The sequence below is a fragment of the Salvelinus namaycush genome, chromosome 33, assembly GCF_016432855.1.
Source record: "Salvelinus namaycush isolate Seneca chromosome 33, SaNama_1.0, whole genome shotgun sequence".
Lineage (NCBI taxonomy): Eukaryota > Metazoa > Chordata > Actinopteri > Salmoniformes > Salmonidae > Salvelinus > Salvelinus namaycush.
Window position 1 is genome coordinate 12,320,205 of NC_052339.1, and position 18,261 is coordinate 12,338,465.

The following is an 18,261-nucleotide window of genomic DNA, read 5'->3' on the forward strand; positions in this document are numbered from 1 at the left end:
AGTGAGAGGTAGAGAAAGAGAGAGGGAGGTAGCGAAAGAGCGTGAGAGGTAGGTAGAGAAGATCGAGGGAGTGAAGGAGTAGTATTATAGGACAAAAGGAGGGCCATACATCTCCGAGGGACCACTGAAATTGTGAAACAAGAAGCTCCTGATGAAATAACAGGTGACAGAGTGTAAAACGACAATCTAAACAGGAGATTCAACCTAATTAGTGTGTTTCCACCTGCATTGACAGTCTCATCAGTCCTGGGGCTGTTGGTTGCATTACCTCAGAGGCTTCTGGTACAGAGAGAGGTTGCTTCCCAAATCACACCCTATTTCCTTAATAGTGCATTTCATTTGACCATGACCCATAGGGATCTGGTCATATGTACTGTAATATATAGGGAATAGGGTGCCATTTGGGACGTACACAGGGTAACCTAAGAGAGGAGAAGGCCAGGGAGCTTGGCTGAAGCTGGAGCTTACTGACTTCAGAGGATAGGGAAGGAGGATGGAGGGGCATTTTCCTCTACCTCACTTCAGAACGTTAACACTTGAAAAGTTTGCAGACGCACAGGTGCCTTATAGGCATGGTTGGGTAGGCTACTTTCTAAATGTAATCCGTTTAAGTTATCAGTCCAAAATTGTAATCAGTAACATAACTTGTTGATTACTTAAACTCAGTAATCTGATTACTTACTTTTGGATTGTTTTTCCCTTAACCTAGAAGACAAAAAGGATCCATCAAACATATTTGCTGTGTCATCATAGTGGTCTCTGAGTTGTGGTCAGACTTGCTGAGGTGGAACAAACTTAAACTTATGCACAAAGGTGTGAATGTATTTTTTTCTTGCAAACATTTAAAAGTAATCCAAGAAGTAATCATCTAGTTCTTCAAAGTATCTGTAATCTGATTACAATATTGTTGCTGGTAACATAACCAATTACAGTACAAAAAAATAAAAAAAAATAAGATGACATGTACGGTAATCAGTTACTCCCCAGCCCTGCTTATAGACCACCCTTTTCACACTACTGAGCTGAGCCGAACCAAGCCGTACTGCTCCGGCCTCGTTACGCATCCAACTACTGGAAATGTGTTGCAAGGGCCAATGTGAATCAGAGCCAGCACGGTACATACGGTTTGATTCAAGTTGGCACAGTGTGGAAGGAGTAGCTTTTTAGACAAGGCCTGTTGCAATGTCGACTCACCAGTGCTCCCCATCACTTTCACACACAACACTTTCTGGGCGCAGAGCGGAGAGGAGGCTATCCTTATGGTTAACCTATTAGCCTTAAGGCCCCCGATAACTCAGATCTCTCCCAGCATCAGTAACAGAGAGCGTGATCCTTTCAATTGTTCTCTCCCCATTCTTTCTTCTGGTCGGCATGGCAAAACAATTAACTGATAGTAGACCGACAATGAGCATGACAAACTGAGTGACGTCTGGCAACCCGACACCTTATGAAACGATGCCCGACGTCTCGTAACATTTTTACACATGACAGCATGACGGCTCTCCTGAGAGGCTCGTCTGAGCTAGCGCTAACCCAAAACCCATACGGCCTGGCGGAGAGGAGCCCGTGCTAATGAGACACAGACCCACTCTGTTAGCTTAGCCCGGCTGGCCGCTCAGACTGGCTCACTCCAGTCCCTTAAAAACCTGACTGACTATACATTTTCTGCAACCCATATTTTTTTACGTAACCTTTATTTAAACTAGGCAAGGTCAGTTAAGAACAAATTCTTCTTTACAATGACGGCCTAGGAACAGTGGGCTAACTGCCTTGTTCAGGGGAAGAATGACAGATGTTTATCTTGTCAGCTCAGGGATTCCATCTAGCAACCTTTCAGTTACTGGCCCAACGCTCTAACCACTACGCTACCTGCCACCCATGGTCAAAAGTGGTGCACTATATAGGGAATAGGGTGCCATTTGGGACTCCGACATACTGTTATAATACTATACTATTGCTAGTACCAATTTGAGTAGTGTTAAGTGGAAAGAGAATGCAATGGGACGTGGCATACAGTGCATTCGTAAAGTATTCAGACTCATTGACTTTTTCCACAGTATTTAGACCATTTGCTATCAGATTGAGCTCAGGTGCATTCTGTTTCCATTGATAATCCCTGAGATGTTTCTACAACTTGATTGGAGTCCACCTGTGGTAAATTCAATTGATTGGACATGATTTGGAAAGGAACACACCTGTCTATATAAGGTCCCACAGTTGACAGTGCATGTCAGAGCAAAAACCAAGTTATGAGGTTGAAGGAATTGTCCGTAGAGCTCTGAGACAGGATTGTGTCGAGGCACAGATCTGGGGAAGTGTACCAAAAAATGTCTGCAGCACTGAAGGTTCCCAAGAACACAGTGGCCTCCGTCATTCTTAAATGGAAGAAGTTTGGAACCACCAAGACTCTTCCAAGAGTTGGCCGCCTGGCCAAACTGAGCAATCGGGGGAGAAGGGCCTTGGTCAGGGAGGTGACCAAGAACCCAATTTTCACTCTGACAGAGCTCCAGAGTTTCTCTGTGGAGATGGGAGAACCTTCCAGAAGGACAACCATCTCTGCAGCACTCCACCAATCAGGCCTTTATGGTAGAGTGGCCAGCAGGAAGCCACTCCTCAGTAAAAGGCACGACAGGCCACCTGAAATTTGCCAAAAGGCACCTAAAGTCTCAGACCATGAGAAACAAGATTCTCTGTGCCAAGCGGCATGTCTGGAAGAAACCTGGCACCATCCCTACAGTGAAGCACGGTGGTGGCAACATCATGCTGTGGGGATGTTTTTCAGTGGCAGGAACTGGGAGACTAGTCAGGATCGAGGGAAAGATTAACAGAGCAAAGTACAGAGAGATCCTTGATGAAAACCTGGCACAAAGCGCTCAGGACCTCAGACTGGGGCAAAGGTTCCCCTTCCAACAGGACAACGACCCTAAGCACACAGCCAAGACAACGCAGGAGTGGCTTCGGGACAAGTCTCTGAATGTCCTTGAGTGGCCCAGCCAGAGCCCGGACTTGAACTCTGGAGAGACCTGAAAATATCTGTGCTGTGACACTCCTCATCCAACCTGACAGAGTTTGATAGGATCTGCAGAGAAGAATGGGAGAAACTCCCCAAATACAGGTGTGCCAAGCTTGTAGCGTCATACCCGAAAAGACTTGAGGCTGTAATCGCTGAGTAAACAGTCTGAATACTTATGTATATGTGATATTCCTGTTTTTGCTTTGTTATTATGGTGTATTGTGTGTAGATTTAATCAATTTTAGAATAAGGCTGTAATGTAACAAAATGTAGAGTCAAGGGGGTCTGAATACTTTCCAAATGCACTGTATATCCCACCTGGTGGTCAATTGTCAGACCTAAGTTCAAATAATATTTATTTGTATTTATTCTGTTTCAGATAACTTTCAGCGTTCGATTGAAGTGTGCAAGATGAGCAGAGTTTGCACCTTGTGCTATTCGATTAGTTCCATTGCGCCAGGCAGGCTCCATCAAATGCAGCTAAAGTATTGAACCCAAGTCTGAGTTTGGGGTTGGTGGTGGTTGAGAATCCTCTGGGAAAATGCTCCTTCTAATGTACTTTCTGCACTGACAGACCTCTGGTCTGTGTAATAAAGCAGATTCTCAATCTAACAATGTAGTGGTTAGGTCTATAGATGCTACAGACATTCAGTTATGTTGTAGGTCTGTGTTTTCAGATTAACAGCCTTCCCTGAGCAGTGAGGAAAGACTGAGGGTAGTGGGCTCGGTCGGCTCTGCCAGCCCTTTCATAATGACACAGGACTGATGCACATCCCAGTCCAAGCCACCGCACCAGGGCAAAATACTAGTGGGGGTTTCCTGACCAGCTGCCCAAAGGATGATTTAGAAATCACAGGGAGCTGACAGGAGTCCTCGGACAGTGTTTAAACCAAACACATATCTACTTCTCGATCTGTAAACGTGTGGAATTCAAAAACAGGCTTTAAGAGAAACCCTTTCTCAGTGCTCACCAAAGGATGACATTTCCAACATGGTAAGTAGTCTAGGTCGTTTTCTGTGAAGACGTCTCAGATGAGGTGAAGTACAAGTACTGTGTGAAGATTTATACTAAGTTAATAGGATCTGGCACTTTGTTTTACAATAGGCGAGGGCTCCTTAGCTCGGGCAGGAATAAGCATCAACTTCAGAATCCTTTAAAAATTACTTTATTCACTTTAATACATAGGGCGGTTTTATAATTGTAGTATGTATACATTCAAATTTTACAATCCACACAGGATTTATACATATTTTCATAAGTATTCCTAAACACACACACGAATTTACAATGTGTTTATATGCTGTCACATATAAACAGAAAATAACAAGTTCAAGAGTTAAAGTCTCTGTCATTTCAATCATAAAGCAGACGTCTAGTTCATTCAGAACAAATAAAAAATCCCAATGCAGTCTACTCTAAACCTGTGTGCAAGGTTCTGGATGAAGGTACATTTAACTCAATTGTGTATGTGTGGTTCATACAGTCCAAGTTTGTCCAAAATGGCACCCTAATTCTCTATATAGTGCACTACTTTTAGACCAGGGTGGTTGAAAGTAGTCCACTATATATTTAATAGGGTGCCATTTGGGACACAATGCAACTGTCTCTGCAAGGCATTTATAAAACAAACATGAAAAAGTAAAAGAATTCTCCATGCAATTAAAAAAAAAAGGATAAGAAATAATAATATTTTGATTAGACATACTGTAAAGGCATCCGTGTCACTCCTGACAAATATACCGTAGGTCATAGGTACGGTCACCCAAAACTACATTTCCCAACACATTCTTCCTGGCTCTCAAGAACTACAGGCAAGGTCTAAGGACATGGAACATGGAGACAGAGCATTGCAAAACTCATTTTTTTACAGGTCTTACACCTTCTTTGATTTCAATGCTAACACCCATATGACTCAATGTATTCTTTAATATAGAAAACTTTAGTCTTTTTTCCATATAGGGATGCATTATGAAAAGCTGAAGCAAGACTGACGCTAGCGCTGATACTGATATTAATATTTAACTGTCCGAGTGGCAGATAACCAGGTTGGTCACAGCCCATTAGAACAACCAACAAAACATGCAGCGTTGGTTCGTTTAGTTTCTTTTTCATAACACACACACACAATGGATAGCCAACCCTCCTGTGCCAATCTGTTTGATTTATAAACCCTTCAAGAAAATGCTGAAAGTTTCAAGTCCAAGTCAGGAAAAGTTGTAAAACTTTGTTCCAGAAACATGGTGACTATAATTTTTAGAACAAAAGAGGCAGCTTGTGGAAGAGAGACAGAGAGAGAGAGAGAATACATGACGGCTTGGCCTGATAAGAAAATCAACTGCAGCGCTGTTAGGAGGGCGAGCACTGGGGGACAAGGCTGCATGATCACACAGGGTAGATGCACAGGCTGGAGAATCATCCCTGCAGCCAACACACACTAGCTGTCAACACACACTAGCTTGCCTTGCTAGGAGGAACAAAGTGTTAAAGCAGAGAAAATAGAGGGGGGGGGGGGGGGGGGGGGAAATCCTACAACAAAAAAGTGTTGAGAGGGGGAGGACAAACAAAACTCGTTACAACCGTAATTGAGAACAGGTGATAGAAAATATTTTTCTGAATGAAAATAATACCCCCATCTGCTTTCCATGGTGTGGTGCCCCCCCTCACTATTCCACCAAGTTATACACTAATATCATTTTCAGAAAGACTAACAGGGTAGAGTACCTTTAAACAGAATTATAGCCATGATAACAGGAAGTGTGCAAACAGCAACGCCCCTATGAATGATCACAGCCAGTGAGCGGAGGGTGCTGGTCAGGAGCAGCCCTGCCTCACTCCACACCTAAGGGGCTGATGTGGGAAATAGTCTGAAAACTATAGCCTTCATAGTCCTCATCGCAGGACATCAGCCATCAGTGTGAGTGTTTGGTTGGGTGTGTCTTTCAAGTGAGTGTGTGTGGGGTGCGTTTCATATGTGTGTGTGTGTGTATGAGTGTCTATGCTTTGTATGTGCGCGCGTTGCGTGTGAATGTAGTGTGGGTCTATACCAGGGAGCAGTAACCCCCACAGCCACCCCCTGCAGCCTGGTCCTGCCGGCCCAGCTGGACCCCTCGGCCCTGCGTCTCGCTCTCCCACAGTCCAGGGGTCTGGATGATCTTCTCAACCAGCTCCTCAAACGCACACTGGACCCCATCACGCGTCTTAGCACTGGCCTCTGGCCCAGAGAAGGGGGGGGGGGGGGGGGGTTAGGAGAGAAAGAGAGGGGGAGAGGAGGAAGAAGGGATACAGACATAACAACTGTCAGTGACTGGCTGCTCCTTCATGTCATCTAGCTTCTGACCTCCACAGCTGCATTTCTCTGAAACTAGACAGGGTAATTTTCCTGAACATTGTGTGCCTCCGCTGCGTGTCGGACCGAACAACGTCGTTTACCTGGGACTATGTTTATCACAGCCTCTTGTGCATTACTGCTTAGCTAGAATGTGCTCTCCGAGTGCTACAATTTGAACAAGTTGCTCAAAATAGCCGTATCTATTGATTGGTAGAAGTTATTTCTGTTCTGATTGGAATAACAAAGACACGGACAAAGATTTCATGCACTAAGTTTGTCTTACGAAGTCGGGAGATAGCCTAGCGGTTAAAAGCGTTGTGCCAGTAAACCGAAAGGTCGCTGGTTCGAATCCCTGACTAGGTGAGAAATTTGTTGATGTGCCCTTGAGCAAGGCACTTAGCCTAATTGCTCCTGTAAGTTGCTCTGGATAAGAGTGTCTGCTAAATGACGTAAATGTAAAAACAAAAGTGGTAAAATTGTTGTTTCTTAAATTGGAGAGAAAATAAAGTAGTTGACGCGGTTCCTAAAACAGCGGTGTCTCTGGAATGGCAGAATAAACTTCTGCTCCGAGTCAATTATGTATGAGTGTTGGTCCCACTGCCCTTTAACACAGTGTATATTTACCACGTGGTTATCATTAAAATTATCTAAAATATGTTATACTAAATACAGGCAAAAACATGGTAACTATACACAAAAAAAAATGTTAAGTCATTAAATTGCTTATTTCAAGCAAAAATCAGACAACTTTGTCCACATAGGTGGGGGGTTAGACATAAAGTGAAAGATGTTAGAGGATATTAAAAAGATAAGGCTAAGAATAGAAGCAGGCAAACATTCCAGTCCAGGTATGACAGGTATTTAAAAAGCTGTTTCCCCTGCATAATGGTGGGCCATAACTCATGCCCCGAGTCGCATCCGAGAGGGGAATCCTCCCAGCTCCCGACTTACCTATAAACAGCATGGAATGTTTTCTTGCAAACTTCAGGCCTTCGTTCCTGTCTAGTTCATGGTTTTCCTAAAACAAAGAAGAGTAATCTTTTATGAGGTCTGTCCAGTATACCTGTCAGCTACTGTGAATGTGACTGGGCTGGGTACACGGGAAACATACACTACATGACCAAAAGTATGTGGACACCTGCTCGTCGAACATCTCATTCCAAAATCACGGGCATTAATATGGAGTTGGTCACCCCTTTAAGCTATAACAGCCTCCACTCTTCTAGGAAGGCTTTCCACTAGATGTTGGAACATTGCTGCAGAGACTTGCTTCCATTCAGCCACAAGAGCATTAGGGAGGTCGGGCACTGATGTTGGGCAATTAGGCCTGGCTCACAGTCGGCTTTCCAATCCATCCCAAAGGTGTTCGATGGGGTTGAGGTCAGGGCTCTGTGCAGGCCAGTCAAGTTCTTCCACATTGATCTCGACAAACCATTTCTGTATGGACCTTGCTTGTGCACAGAAGCATTGTCATGCTGAAACAGAAAAGGGCCTTTCCCAAACTGTTGCCACAAAGTTGGAAGCACAGAATCGTCTAGTGTTATTGTATGCTGTAGCGTTAAGATTTCCCTTCACTAGAACCAAGGGGCCTGAACCATGAAAAACAGCCCCAGACTATTACTCCTCCAAACCTTAGAGTTGGCACTATGCATTAAGGCAGGTAGTGTTCTCCTGGCATCCGCCAAACCCAGATTCGTCCGTCAGACTGCCAGATGGTGAAGCGAGATTCATCACTCCAGAGAACGCGTTTCCACTGCTCCAGAGTCCAATGACGGTGAGCTTTACATCACTCCAGCCAACGCTTGGCATTGCGCATGGTGATCTTAGGCTTGTGTGCGGCTGCTCGGCCATGGAAACCCATTTCATGAAGCTCCTGTTGAACAGTTCTTGTGCCGAAATTGATTCCAGAGGCAGTTTAGAACTCGGTAGTGGGTGTTGCAACCAAGGAAAGATGATTTTTACGTGCTGTGTGCTCCTAGACGTTTCTGCTACACAATAACAGCATTTGCAGTTGCCCGGGGCAGCTCTAGCAGGGCAGAAATGTTACAAATTGACTTGTTGGAAAGGTGGCATCCTACGACAGTGCCACGTTGAAAGTCACTAAGCTCTTCAGTAAGGCCATTCTACTGCCAATGTTTGTCTATGGAGATTGCATGGCTGTGTGCAATTTTCTTTTTTTACACCTGTCAGCAATGGGTGTATCTGAAATACCCGAATCCACTAATTTGAAGGGGTGTCCACATACTTTTGTACATACAGTGTAGGAGATTCCAGTCAGTACCACAGTCAGTACCACAAGACCAGTAATGTACATGACGTCTACTAATGTTATATTATCTTACAGGGTTAAGAAACAACAAACAAAGGACCTACTATGGCGGAAGATGACAGAGGCAGCAGGATACATTTCAATGTAATTACAATGTTTGTTTTTAAAAAACACAGACTCAGGGAACTAAACCCAGAGATAACATTTGGTTGAACATGCGAGTGTATTCAAAACACTTCTGTGGGCCACATGGGCTCGGGATGTGTTCAAATGTGTGTCCCCAGGTTGGGGAGGCAATATTATTCACATTACATTCCAGCTCAATCTGTAAACTAGGAACATACTATACCTAGTACTGAAGAATGTTTCAAATATACACCAGCGCAGTGGATCCCCTAGGATATTTTTCAGCAGTGGTGGCAAGGGTAGCAGGAGGGAGTAGGGGATCCACAGGTAGGCATGGTTGTTTTAACAAAGACTACATTGTGCAGTCAGTTAGAGGCATTACTACGAGTTTAACAATTTATTTTTATTTTATATACAATATAATACATTTTGAATAAAATAATACAGGGGAAATACTGGGGTATGATCTAAACCTAGAAAATCAAGAAGGGGATATTGGTTTGGGGTAGGTCAATACAATGAACAGAAGATAACTGAAAAACAGGAAATTCCCTGTATATAGAATGTGTTGATTCTATGAGGGGGAAAAGCCTTGCTACCTATAAAGTATCAACAAACATTTACCACTGATTATAGCACAATTCTAGCCTAAATGACACACTGTACACAAACAAACGGACTCACCTTATCAATTTTGTTCCCGACCAGCATCTTGACAAGGTCATTCCTTGTGCAGTACGTCTCCAGCTCATTGAGCCAGTTGTCCAGCTTGGTGAAAGTATCCCGTCGCGTTACATCATACACTGAGGAAGAGACAAGAGGTGAGGTGCTCGGTCAAAAACATTGTATCTCTGTCAGCAGATGACTGCAGGACATACTGTAACTGAGGGCGGGACCTTTGACCTTTCAAACCGTGTTTCAACCCCCCCCCCCGACGCATCACAAGAATGTGTTAGTGTTATATCATAAAGTAGTCCTGAGCTGTGTATCAACACAAAATGTAGCGTAGCAACACTGGTTCTGCTACTACTAGGAATGTGTGTGAAATGTGCCATCTCTATATGACAAAAGCCACAATTCACCCAAAATCGGACACTTGTCCACCGGACTAGAACTGATGAGGAAATAAAACACTTTTGTTTAGAAAGCCAGTTCTACTGCATCCATGGTGTTAGCCACACTATCATAGCCTCCTGGTATACTGTAGGCTTTGGAGGATGTCTGCTCTAGCGTTAAGAGCAATAATGTCAGTTCCAGAGAGTAGGAAAGAGGACAGGATGAAAAGCCATCAGTCTTTATGGTGGCTGTCCGGACCTGCAGTGGCTGTATGTGTCTAAAGGGGTAGAGGTCTGAATGATGAAGTTGTTTGCTCACCCAGGATGACTCCCTGCGCGCCGCGGTAATAACTAGGTGTCAGGGTTCGGAAACGCTCCTGGCCAGCCGTGTCCTGCAAAACACAACCATAACCATTAAAGCCCTGGGCACATCAAAACATAACAGCTCTGGACACAACACAGCCATAACCCTCTCAGCCATCAGGCTCTGGACACATGGGGAGGAAAATATGGTGGTGTGACTAAGACAGAACCATAAAAAGTGATGGAGGACAAGGACTAAAGCATAAAGAGAGATTTGACAGCCATTTGTCATTGGTGCTCAGAATGATGTACATCAGCACCATCTTGTGGAGGTTAAGTGAATCATTTGTTAAGTGGAAGTTAAGCAATTAGATATTTTTTTACTAGCCATCCCTAGGAGTTGTCGACAACAATAACTCCTTTCCAGCATTTTCCAGTCAGTTTTGAAAGGGACAGTGTGTGTGTGTGTGTGTGTGTGTGTATAGAGGACTACTTACCCATATTGCCAACTTTGCCTTGTTCCCATCCACTGAGATGGTCTTCACTTTGAAATCAACGCCTGCGTAAGAAACACAGAGAGAAACACACATTCAGGGTGCGTTCGTAAATTCACTCGGGCTATCCTCAGATTTCAGAGCACTCTCGCCTGAGTGTGCAGAGTTTTACAAATGCTCAACACCCGTTGAATATGGCCGGTGTTGGTAAATGTTGGCAAAAAGCGTAATTCATTTGTTGCCAGCAGCACAGTTACAGTCACCAAAGCTCTGGTTAACATGAAAACAGCATAACCAGCTCTGCTAGGGAGAGTAAAATGGTCAGAGTGAAGTGTTCTCATTTGTGTCTGGAAGTAGCTAGCAAACAAGCCAATGTTAGCCAGTTTGCTTGGGGGCTTGACTGCCGTTATGAGGTCAGAACACTCGGATCAACCCTACTCCTCGGTCAGAGCGTCTAGTGTGCACTCTGAAAGCATTTACAAAACGGACAATCCGACAACGCTCTGAATGTACGAAATACCCTGAGTGCTCATTGGCACCCCAGAGTGAATTTACGAACGCACCCCCAATCAAAGATGATGTCTTCATCATAAATGTGTGCCTGGTGATTTGAGTCATCACACAGGTCATATACGCCAAGAATATGAATCAAGAAGACAAATGAACTTGACTCATTTAACTTAGGCCTACATGTACCACACAATGCATGTCTGAACTAAAACAGATCCTTTCACTAGTCAGAGAGGGGAGGAGCTTTGTGCACTTAAATTATGATGCGAGTCCTGATTTAAAACTATGTGGGGAATATGTGGTTGAATATGTAAAGATAAAAATATAGCAAATTTCAACAACAAAACAAAAAAAACTCCACCTGTGCCGTCGCTCAGAAGTGCCATGATTCATATCCCCTCTTCTTCGGTCGAAAATACATCAAAATAAAAGCGTCGTGCTCGTCACGCATGACGAGTAAATCTCTATGGCTTCTTTCAGCGCACATAGCATGAAGGGTTTGGCTGGACGTATTGTCCATAGTTTTAGCACACACTGAAAGATTTATCAGGAAAAACGTATGCTTAAGATGGGGTTGTTTTTATGTCTGGACCAGGCCCCAGACAAGAGACAAAACAGAGAGGAGTGAAGAGGGACTCGTCTCCTCACCCTGCCCTCCTCCTACACCCAAAAGAGTGTCAAGCATGTCCTCTCGCTCTTTGTTTATCCCTACTGACCGTGGTATTTAGCACCCACTACAGTGTAGACAACAGTACAGTCATTGCCATGATGCAGCATCTGGTTCATACATCACCAAGCCAACAATAACTGACAATCACTGCGGTGTAGTCAAGGTAGGGCTGTTGTGCTGCAGACTCAACTCTTTACGGGCGACCTGAAACGTCCCGAGTACTTCTGATAGAAACTGGAATAGGCAACTCAAACATTGTTTGTTTATTAATAAAAAGGTACGTGATGGAGCTTTTTTTCCGACCCTGCAACCCACTAAATGATGTGCGTTTGATTTAAGATAATGCCCGAGAAGCCTGTGTTTGGAGGATACATTGGCATGGGTGATAGGCCCGAAACGAAGTCGAGGGCCGGCAAACCGTGCCAATATATCCCCCAACACCGGTTTCGAGGGCATTATCACTTGTATACAACGGGTTACCAACATATTCAAATAATGATTGACATTTTCATTAAATACTTTATTTTGATGAATTTATGGATACCATTTCATCCTTCCACAAGATCTAGTCCAGACACAAATCTAGGGTTGCTACCCAAGATGGCTGGTCATTCGTTCTATCGGTTTGGTTTCTAGAGACGCGACCCAGTCCTTCAGTCTTTTTGTTCTGTATCTATGGACGCGACTCCAAATGTTCCATTGCCATACTGGCTGGTAACATTCTTATCCCATGCTTGTTAGCTAGCCAACTACGGCTAATTTACAGTCACGTCAAAAAGTGTGATATCGCCTGGCTTAGAAAATGTGCTTCCTTGTCAGGACACTGTTGTTCAGGGGAGCTAGCCAACAACACAGCTAACACAATCACGTCAAACTGAAGCTGGAAAGACCGCAAACTAGCTGCACTTCGTTTCACCTTTTTTTCCCAATTTACATTTCTTTGTATAGATATATATCGATAAAAATGATGCCAGCTGATTAATGATTTCGACTGGCTGAGAAACGCTGCCTTCCTGTGTCTGTCTCATCCCGACACGCCCATTAATGGGACAGCTGAAGATCGAAACAATGTTGTAAATGTCCGAGAGGCAGACAGCCAGGTTTATACAAATCTCCGCTGTTGAAAACTAAAGGTTAGTCTAAAAGAAATGTGAGATAATGTCTAGATGCATTTCATAGTGGAGATCAAGTTTATAAAGTGCCTGGCGGGGGCTGATGAGACAGTGGATTGCGCAGTCAGATGGAACAGAGTAAATAGTCCATTATATTTAATAGATTTAGCCGTATATGGTAATTTGTGGAATATACACCGACTGGAAAGCGGTTTTAACCAATCCGCATTAGAGCCACCCGCTGTATAACACTTGATAACTCACACAGACAGCAAACTAAGTACAACAACCACATGCACCAAAACAGTAGTAGTGTCAAAGTATTTTAACTGATCACAGACAACCTGTGTCTTCAAATCTGAGGCTCTGTATTTATTCATGAGAACCGGTACGCCTGAACCGAAGTTTCTTATCACCGTATTTAAGACAGAAAGTAGTTGGATGATAGGGAGGTAGTTTTATTTGGATGGCTCTGTTTAAATGTCAAAGGGGCGCTACAAACCACATGTTCCGATACAGATTTGTAACATGCTGGCACAGAATTACAGCAAGACTCAAATAAGAGACCACGGTATGCTTATGCTAATATGACAGATAGACAAGTGTAGATTGTACTTTTACTTTATACAAAGGAAGAAAGGAGCAAGCAGGAATTGAGGGATACCAGTGGTTCTCAGACCACAAATCACAAGGGACTTGTGTCAATGTGGGGAGTATAGCTAAACTTCTATGGGGACATCTGTTTGGCAAAGATATTGAGTTGGCCAAGTAAAATAGGAGTAAGGCATGCCTACCAGAAAAATGATTTTATTACGTTGAACTTTCTCTCTGGGAATCCACAGGCACGTATGGTTGTTTTAACAAAGACTACATTGTGCAGTCAGCTATAAGAACTTCTTATTGTAGAAAAAAAAAAACAGCACTATTCCGTTTGTGTCTCCCATTCTAAGTAATCAATAGCGCTATGAATTTTGAGCCGGTCTTTCACTAAGACTCCTGGATGTTAACTGTCTCAAGGCTACCTGAAAGAAATAATAGGGGTGTCCTTGAAGAGTCTAATGTTTAATACAGTTTGGAATTCTGATATCATTTGCAGATCCTGGAAGAAAAGGAATTCTCCATTTCCCAAACCATGCATTTCACCACCAGTTGAATTAGCTCACTCAATGTAGACCGGGCTGTATCTCAAATTCATTCCGTTAAATTTAGAAAGTAGATTATTGAAATAGTTGGGATATTATCTATACTTTTCATTCAGAATACCAGTCAGTGAGTTACTGTTATTGTTACCTGGTCTGTTCATACTGTTGATACCCATATGAGCCCAGTACAGGGCTGACCAGGTCAAGCTACCCTGCGCTTAGCTCAGATAAGAGGGGTCCTGTCCAGTACTGTCTGTGTGCGCTCACGGTTTGTCTTGAGTGACCTCATAGAAAATAGGCTAAGAGCTGTTAGCTAGATTGTTATCTGGTTAACAAACACAGCACGAAAACATGCCCATTTAATTATTGGGCATGTTTTAACGAGACAACAAGGGCTCCTAGTCCTAGCCAATCCAGGATTAATCAGGGGAACTGTCACTAAAACAAGAACTAATGATACTGACTATTATGTGTGTGGGTTATAGAGGGCTAGTGACACTGCCTTCAGAAGGTCTTACCTATTGTTGCTGCTAGTTCTGGATCAAATGTGTCATCTGTGAATCTCAAGAGAAGACTGCAAAAGAGAAAAAGGACAAATACTTTATAATTTGTATCATTTCCATTTTAGCCTTGCACAATTACAACTGTGTCGTTTTTACAGGACTGTATAACACATTTGAAATGGAGGGCAACTTCCACAAAGGCAAATAGCCATGAGCACATAGGCCTACATATTAAATACACTAACAACCAGATGACATCATCGGTTGGTGTTCAGAGGGTCAGGGTTCAGTTGAGTCACTAATCAAGTGCTAAGAACGGAATCACAGGGCTAATGATGTAGCTAGCTAATCCTTATTTCCAGTCAACCCCAGCACAGATAATAGCCCGATACTCTAATTTTCTTACTCAACCATACATCCATTTTCTTCATCCACATGGAAATGATTTATCAGATTGAATGTCAGAAGAACAACTGATCATAGTTTTATGTCAGTATCCTGATACCTCAGTAGCAATGTTGTTACTTAGCCTACATAATAGCACAATCGCAGTGCAACAGACCAATTTGCCCGGTAAAATAAAACCCCTATTCTCTGCCAGAGAGATTTCTAATGATTTGAAGACCTAGGAAGAGAGGGGGAATATTTGAGAATGAGATCATGCATTTATTTAACAAATAAATGACAAAAAATATATATACATAATGTCAGTAATGAAGATTGAGTAATCGTATGCCATTACATTTTAACAATACTTCAAAATTCAAGGTTGAGGCAGTAACCCAAAATGGGCAGATGAAACACTAGCCTTGGCCCACATTATTCATACCAATAGCTAACGTTAGTGATGAGTTGGAGGTGTTGCAACAACAAGGATGACTGCATAGAGTTATTTTCACACAGCTAACGTCTTTATATGCCTCTAGTCACTTCAGTATAAGTGCGTTTTGTAATAATAAATCAGAACAATCATTTTGCTGATAGTATACAAATATTTAAGCTACTGTTTTATTTGGAAAAGTGTCTGATTCAGTCAATTCAGGTGTTAGATGAATTTGATCAAAATTGAACATTTGACACATCCAATATGACAGCAGGGTTTAGCTAGGCCTTTGTGTCCTGAGTCTGATATATCTTAGACCAATGCCTTAGCTATAGCTAAAGAGCTTGGCCAACTCAGCTGAGAGAGTTAGAATCTTAAATGGGTGCCATGTTGGCACCATAAGTTCCAAGAAGAAATTCCAGGCCGTCCTTGTAAATGTTCTTAAATTGAGTCGCCTGGATAAAAAAAAAAGACCCTTCGCATCTCATTGCTAATCTCGCTAAAATACAAAAAAGGCTTGAAAAGGCTTAAAATCTTAGAAAATAACCATTTGTCCCTTGATGCAGATGCATTTTGGGAGTGTCTCTGGCCAGTCAGGTGGAAGGAATATGCAGTTATTAAATAAAAAAATGTAACCTTTATTTAACTAGGCAAGCAAGTTAAGAACAAATTCTTATTTACAATGACGGCCTACTCCGGACGACGTTGGGCCAATTGTGCACCGCCCTATGGGACTCCCAATCACATCCGGATGTGATACAGCCTGGATTTGAACCGTGGACTGTAGTGGACTCTTGCACACAGCCTGCATTCGAACCAGTACCCTTGCACCGAGATGCAGTGCCTTAGAACGCTGCGACACTCAGGAGTTGCAGTGAGTCTGTTGGTCTTTCTTCAATTAAAAACATTTATTTGATTATTTTGAGAAACTGAAGGCTGTCTGGTCTGAACCAAAGGCCTTAAATGAAAATGACATCTGACTGCTGGGCCGAGCAGTGCAGGTGCACTAGTCCTCATGCTTTAGTAATATAGCATAGCCCTACTACATACCAGCATTCTTTCTAGCAGTCTAGAGACTAAAGCCAGAGATATACACAGCTTGGTAACATTCCATGACAATAACATCCTACTTTGCATTATTTCTAGAATTTCTTCTTGGAACTTGTTGCCATCATGGCACCCTTTAATATACTAACTCTCTCAGCTGAGTTGGCCAAACTCTTTAGCTATTGCTAAGGCATTGGCCTTGACATAGGCCTTTTAGACTCACTGGGTCTCACTCAGGGCATAGGCCTAGATAAATCTTGCTGTCATATTGGAGGCGTCAAATGTCCAGTCTTTATTAGATTAATATAACATAACTAAACCCGTGAATTGAATTACACTTAAATTGATCACTTCACTGACACTTTTCCTATAAAAATATGTATTTAACACGGCAAGTCAGTTAAGAACAAATTCTTATTTACAATGACGGCCTAGGAACAGTGGGTTAACTGCCTTGTTCTGGGGAAGAACGACAGATTTTTACATTGTCAGGTCGGAGATTCGATCTAGCAACCTTTCGGTTACTGTCCCAACGCTCTAACCACTAGGCTACCTGCTATTAAAGCATTATTAACCTAGTTATTTGTATACTACAATCAAAATTATAGTTTTTGATTTAATCTTACAAAACTCACTCCTACTGAAGTGACTAATAAAGGGATTATAAAGACGTTAGCTGTGTGAAAATAACTCGTTGCAGCCATCCTTGTTGTTGCAATACCTCCAACTCATCACATCGATTACGTCACCCGTTCCACATAGTAAGCTAGCTAACGTTAGCTAGCTGATGTGGCATAGCAAACGATTGTGTTACATTAGCCAGTTTACTATGACCTAACAACATATGTTGTTGTTTGCTTTGTTAACACTCAAGCTATCTGGTTAACAGACACAGCACGAAAACATGGTCATTTTTTAACGAGACAACAGGGTTTAGCTAGCTAATCGTTCCAGCTACTGTTAGCTACCAGCTTTCTTACCTGGACTTCCCAACGCCACTTTCTCCAATTATTAATATTTTCAGTGTTGTTAAAACGTCGTCTTCCATCTTCCTATGCGATCTATAGACTATACTTGTACTTCAACTGAGAGTTGTAAAAATACACCCTAGGAGAGTTGTCAGCTAGCTAATGAGACTTCTTCTTTAAATTTGTATTGGCGGATCGCAACCACCTCAAAGACCCATGGACCGCCACCTACTGTACTGGAGTGAGGCAGGTCACGGCCTCCCTATATAGAGCGCCACAGTATGAGTCATAATACCCATACAACCTAACGGTCAAACAGGGAAATGGTTCCAATCGTTTTTCCACCATTGATTTTTTACATAGGGTATTTTAGAAACACTTAAAACGAGGGCTGTGTTTCATGTAGGCTTAACCTGGTGTGACGTTTTGATAACTGTAAATCTCTCTCAGACAACATGCCCTTTATCAATATATTTGCCTGTATTCACCCCCCCCCCCCCCCCAAAAATCGAGGCAAAGGTAAGAATCTCTGGATTAACTATCTAATGTTAGCTAAATGTAGTAATGAATAAATTGTCTGCATTTCTTTAAATTGACAATTCTGTCAACTGTTTTGGGCAAGTTTGAAATGTAAACAATACCTGTTCGCAAAGGTGAAAGCTAGAGATTACGTGCTGGAGCTTGCAGGGTTTTGTAGTCTAGTTTGATGCTAATAAGCATCAATTAAATAGAGCCGAATATATTGATAAAAGTCACCTTGTCCGAAAGAGATTTACACAGTTATCAAAACGTCACACCAGGGTAAGCCTACATGAAACACAGCCCTCATTTTAAGTGTTTCTAAAATACCATATGTGAAGAATAAATGGTGGAAAAAATTATTAGAACTATTTCCCT

General features: G+C 42.6%; 1 protein-coding gene across 1 annotated transcript; it reads right to left on the minus strand.

Moving 5' to 3' along the window:
* Positions 1-4,163: 4,163 nt before the first annotated feature.
* Positions 4,164-17,583, minus strand: LOC120027781 (ras-related protein Rab-18). Its single transcript, XM_038972810.1, has 7 exons — positions 17,377-17,583; positions 14,542-14,597; positions 10,593-10,654; positions 10,112-10,184; positions 9,422-9,540; positions 7,294-7,360; positions 4,164-6,225 (listed from the first exon to the last, which is right to left on the minus strand). Exons 1-7 carry the CDS (start codon positions 17,442-17,444, stop codon positions 6,053-6,055), a joined length of 618 nt encoding a protein of 205 aa, XP_038828738.1. The 5' UTR covers positions 17,445-17,583; the 3' UTR covers positions 4,164-6,052.
* Positions 17,584-18,261: the final 678 nt, after the last annotated feature.

Bases quoted from the DNA above. Each gene is read 5' to 3' on its own strand.
- LOC120027781 (XM_038972810.1), bottom strand. From the start codon at position 17,444: ATGGAAGACGACGTTTTAACAACACTGAAAATATTAATAATTGGAGAA. The intron at 14,598-17,376 runs GTAAGAAAGCTG...TCTCTTTTGCAG, and splicing joins AGTGGCGTTGGGAAGTCCAG to TCTTCTCTTGAGATTCACAG. The intron at 10,655-14,541 runs GTAAGACCTTCT...TTTCTTACGCAG, and splicing joins AGAACTAGCAGCAACAATAG to GCGTTGATTTCAAAGTGAAG.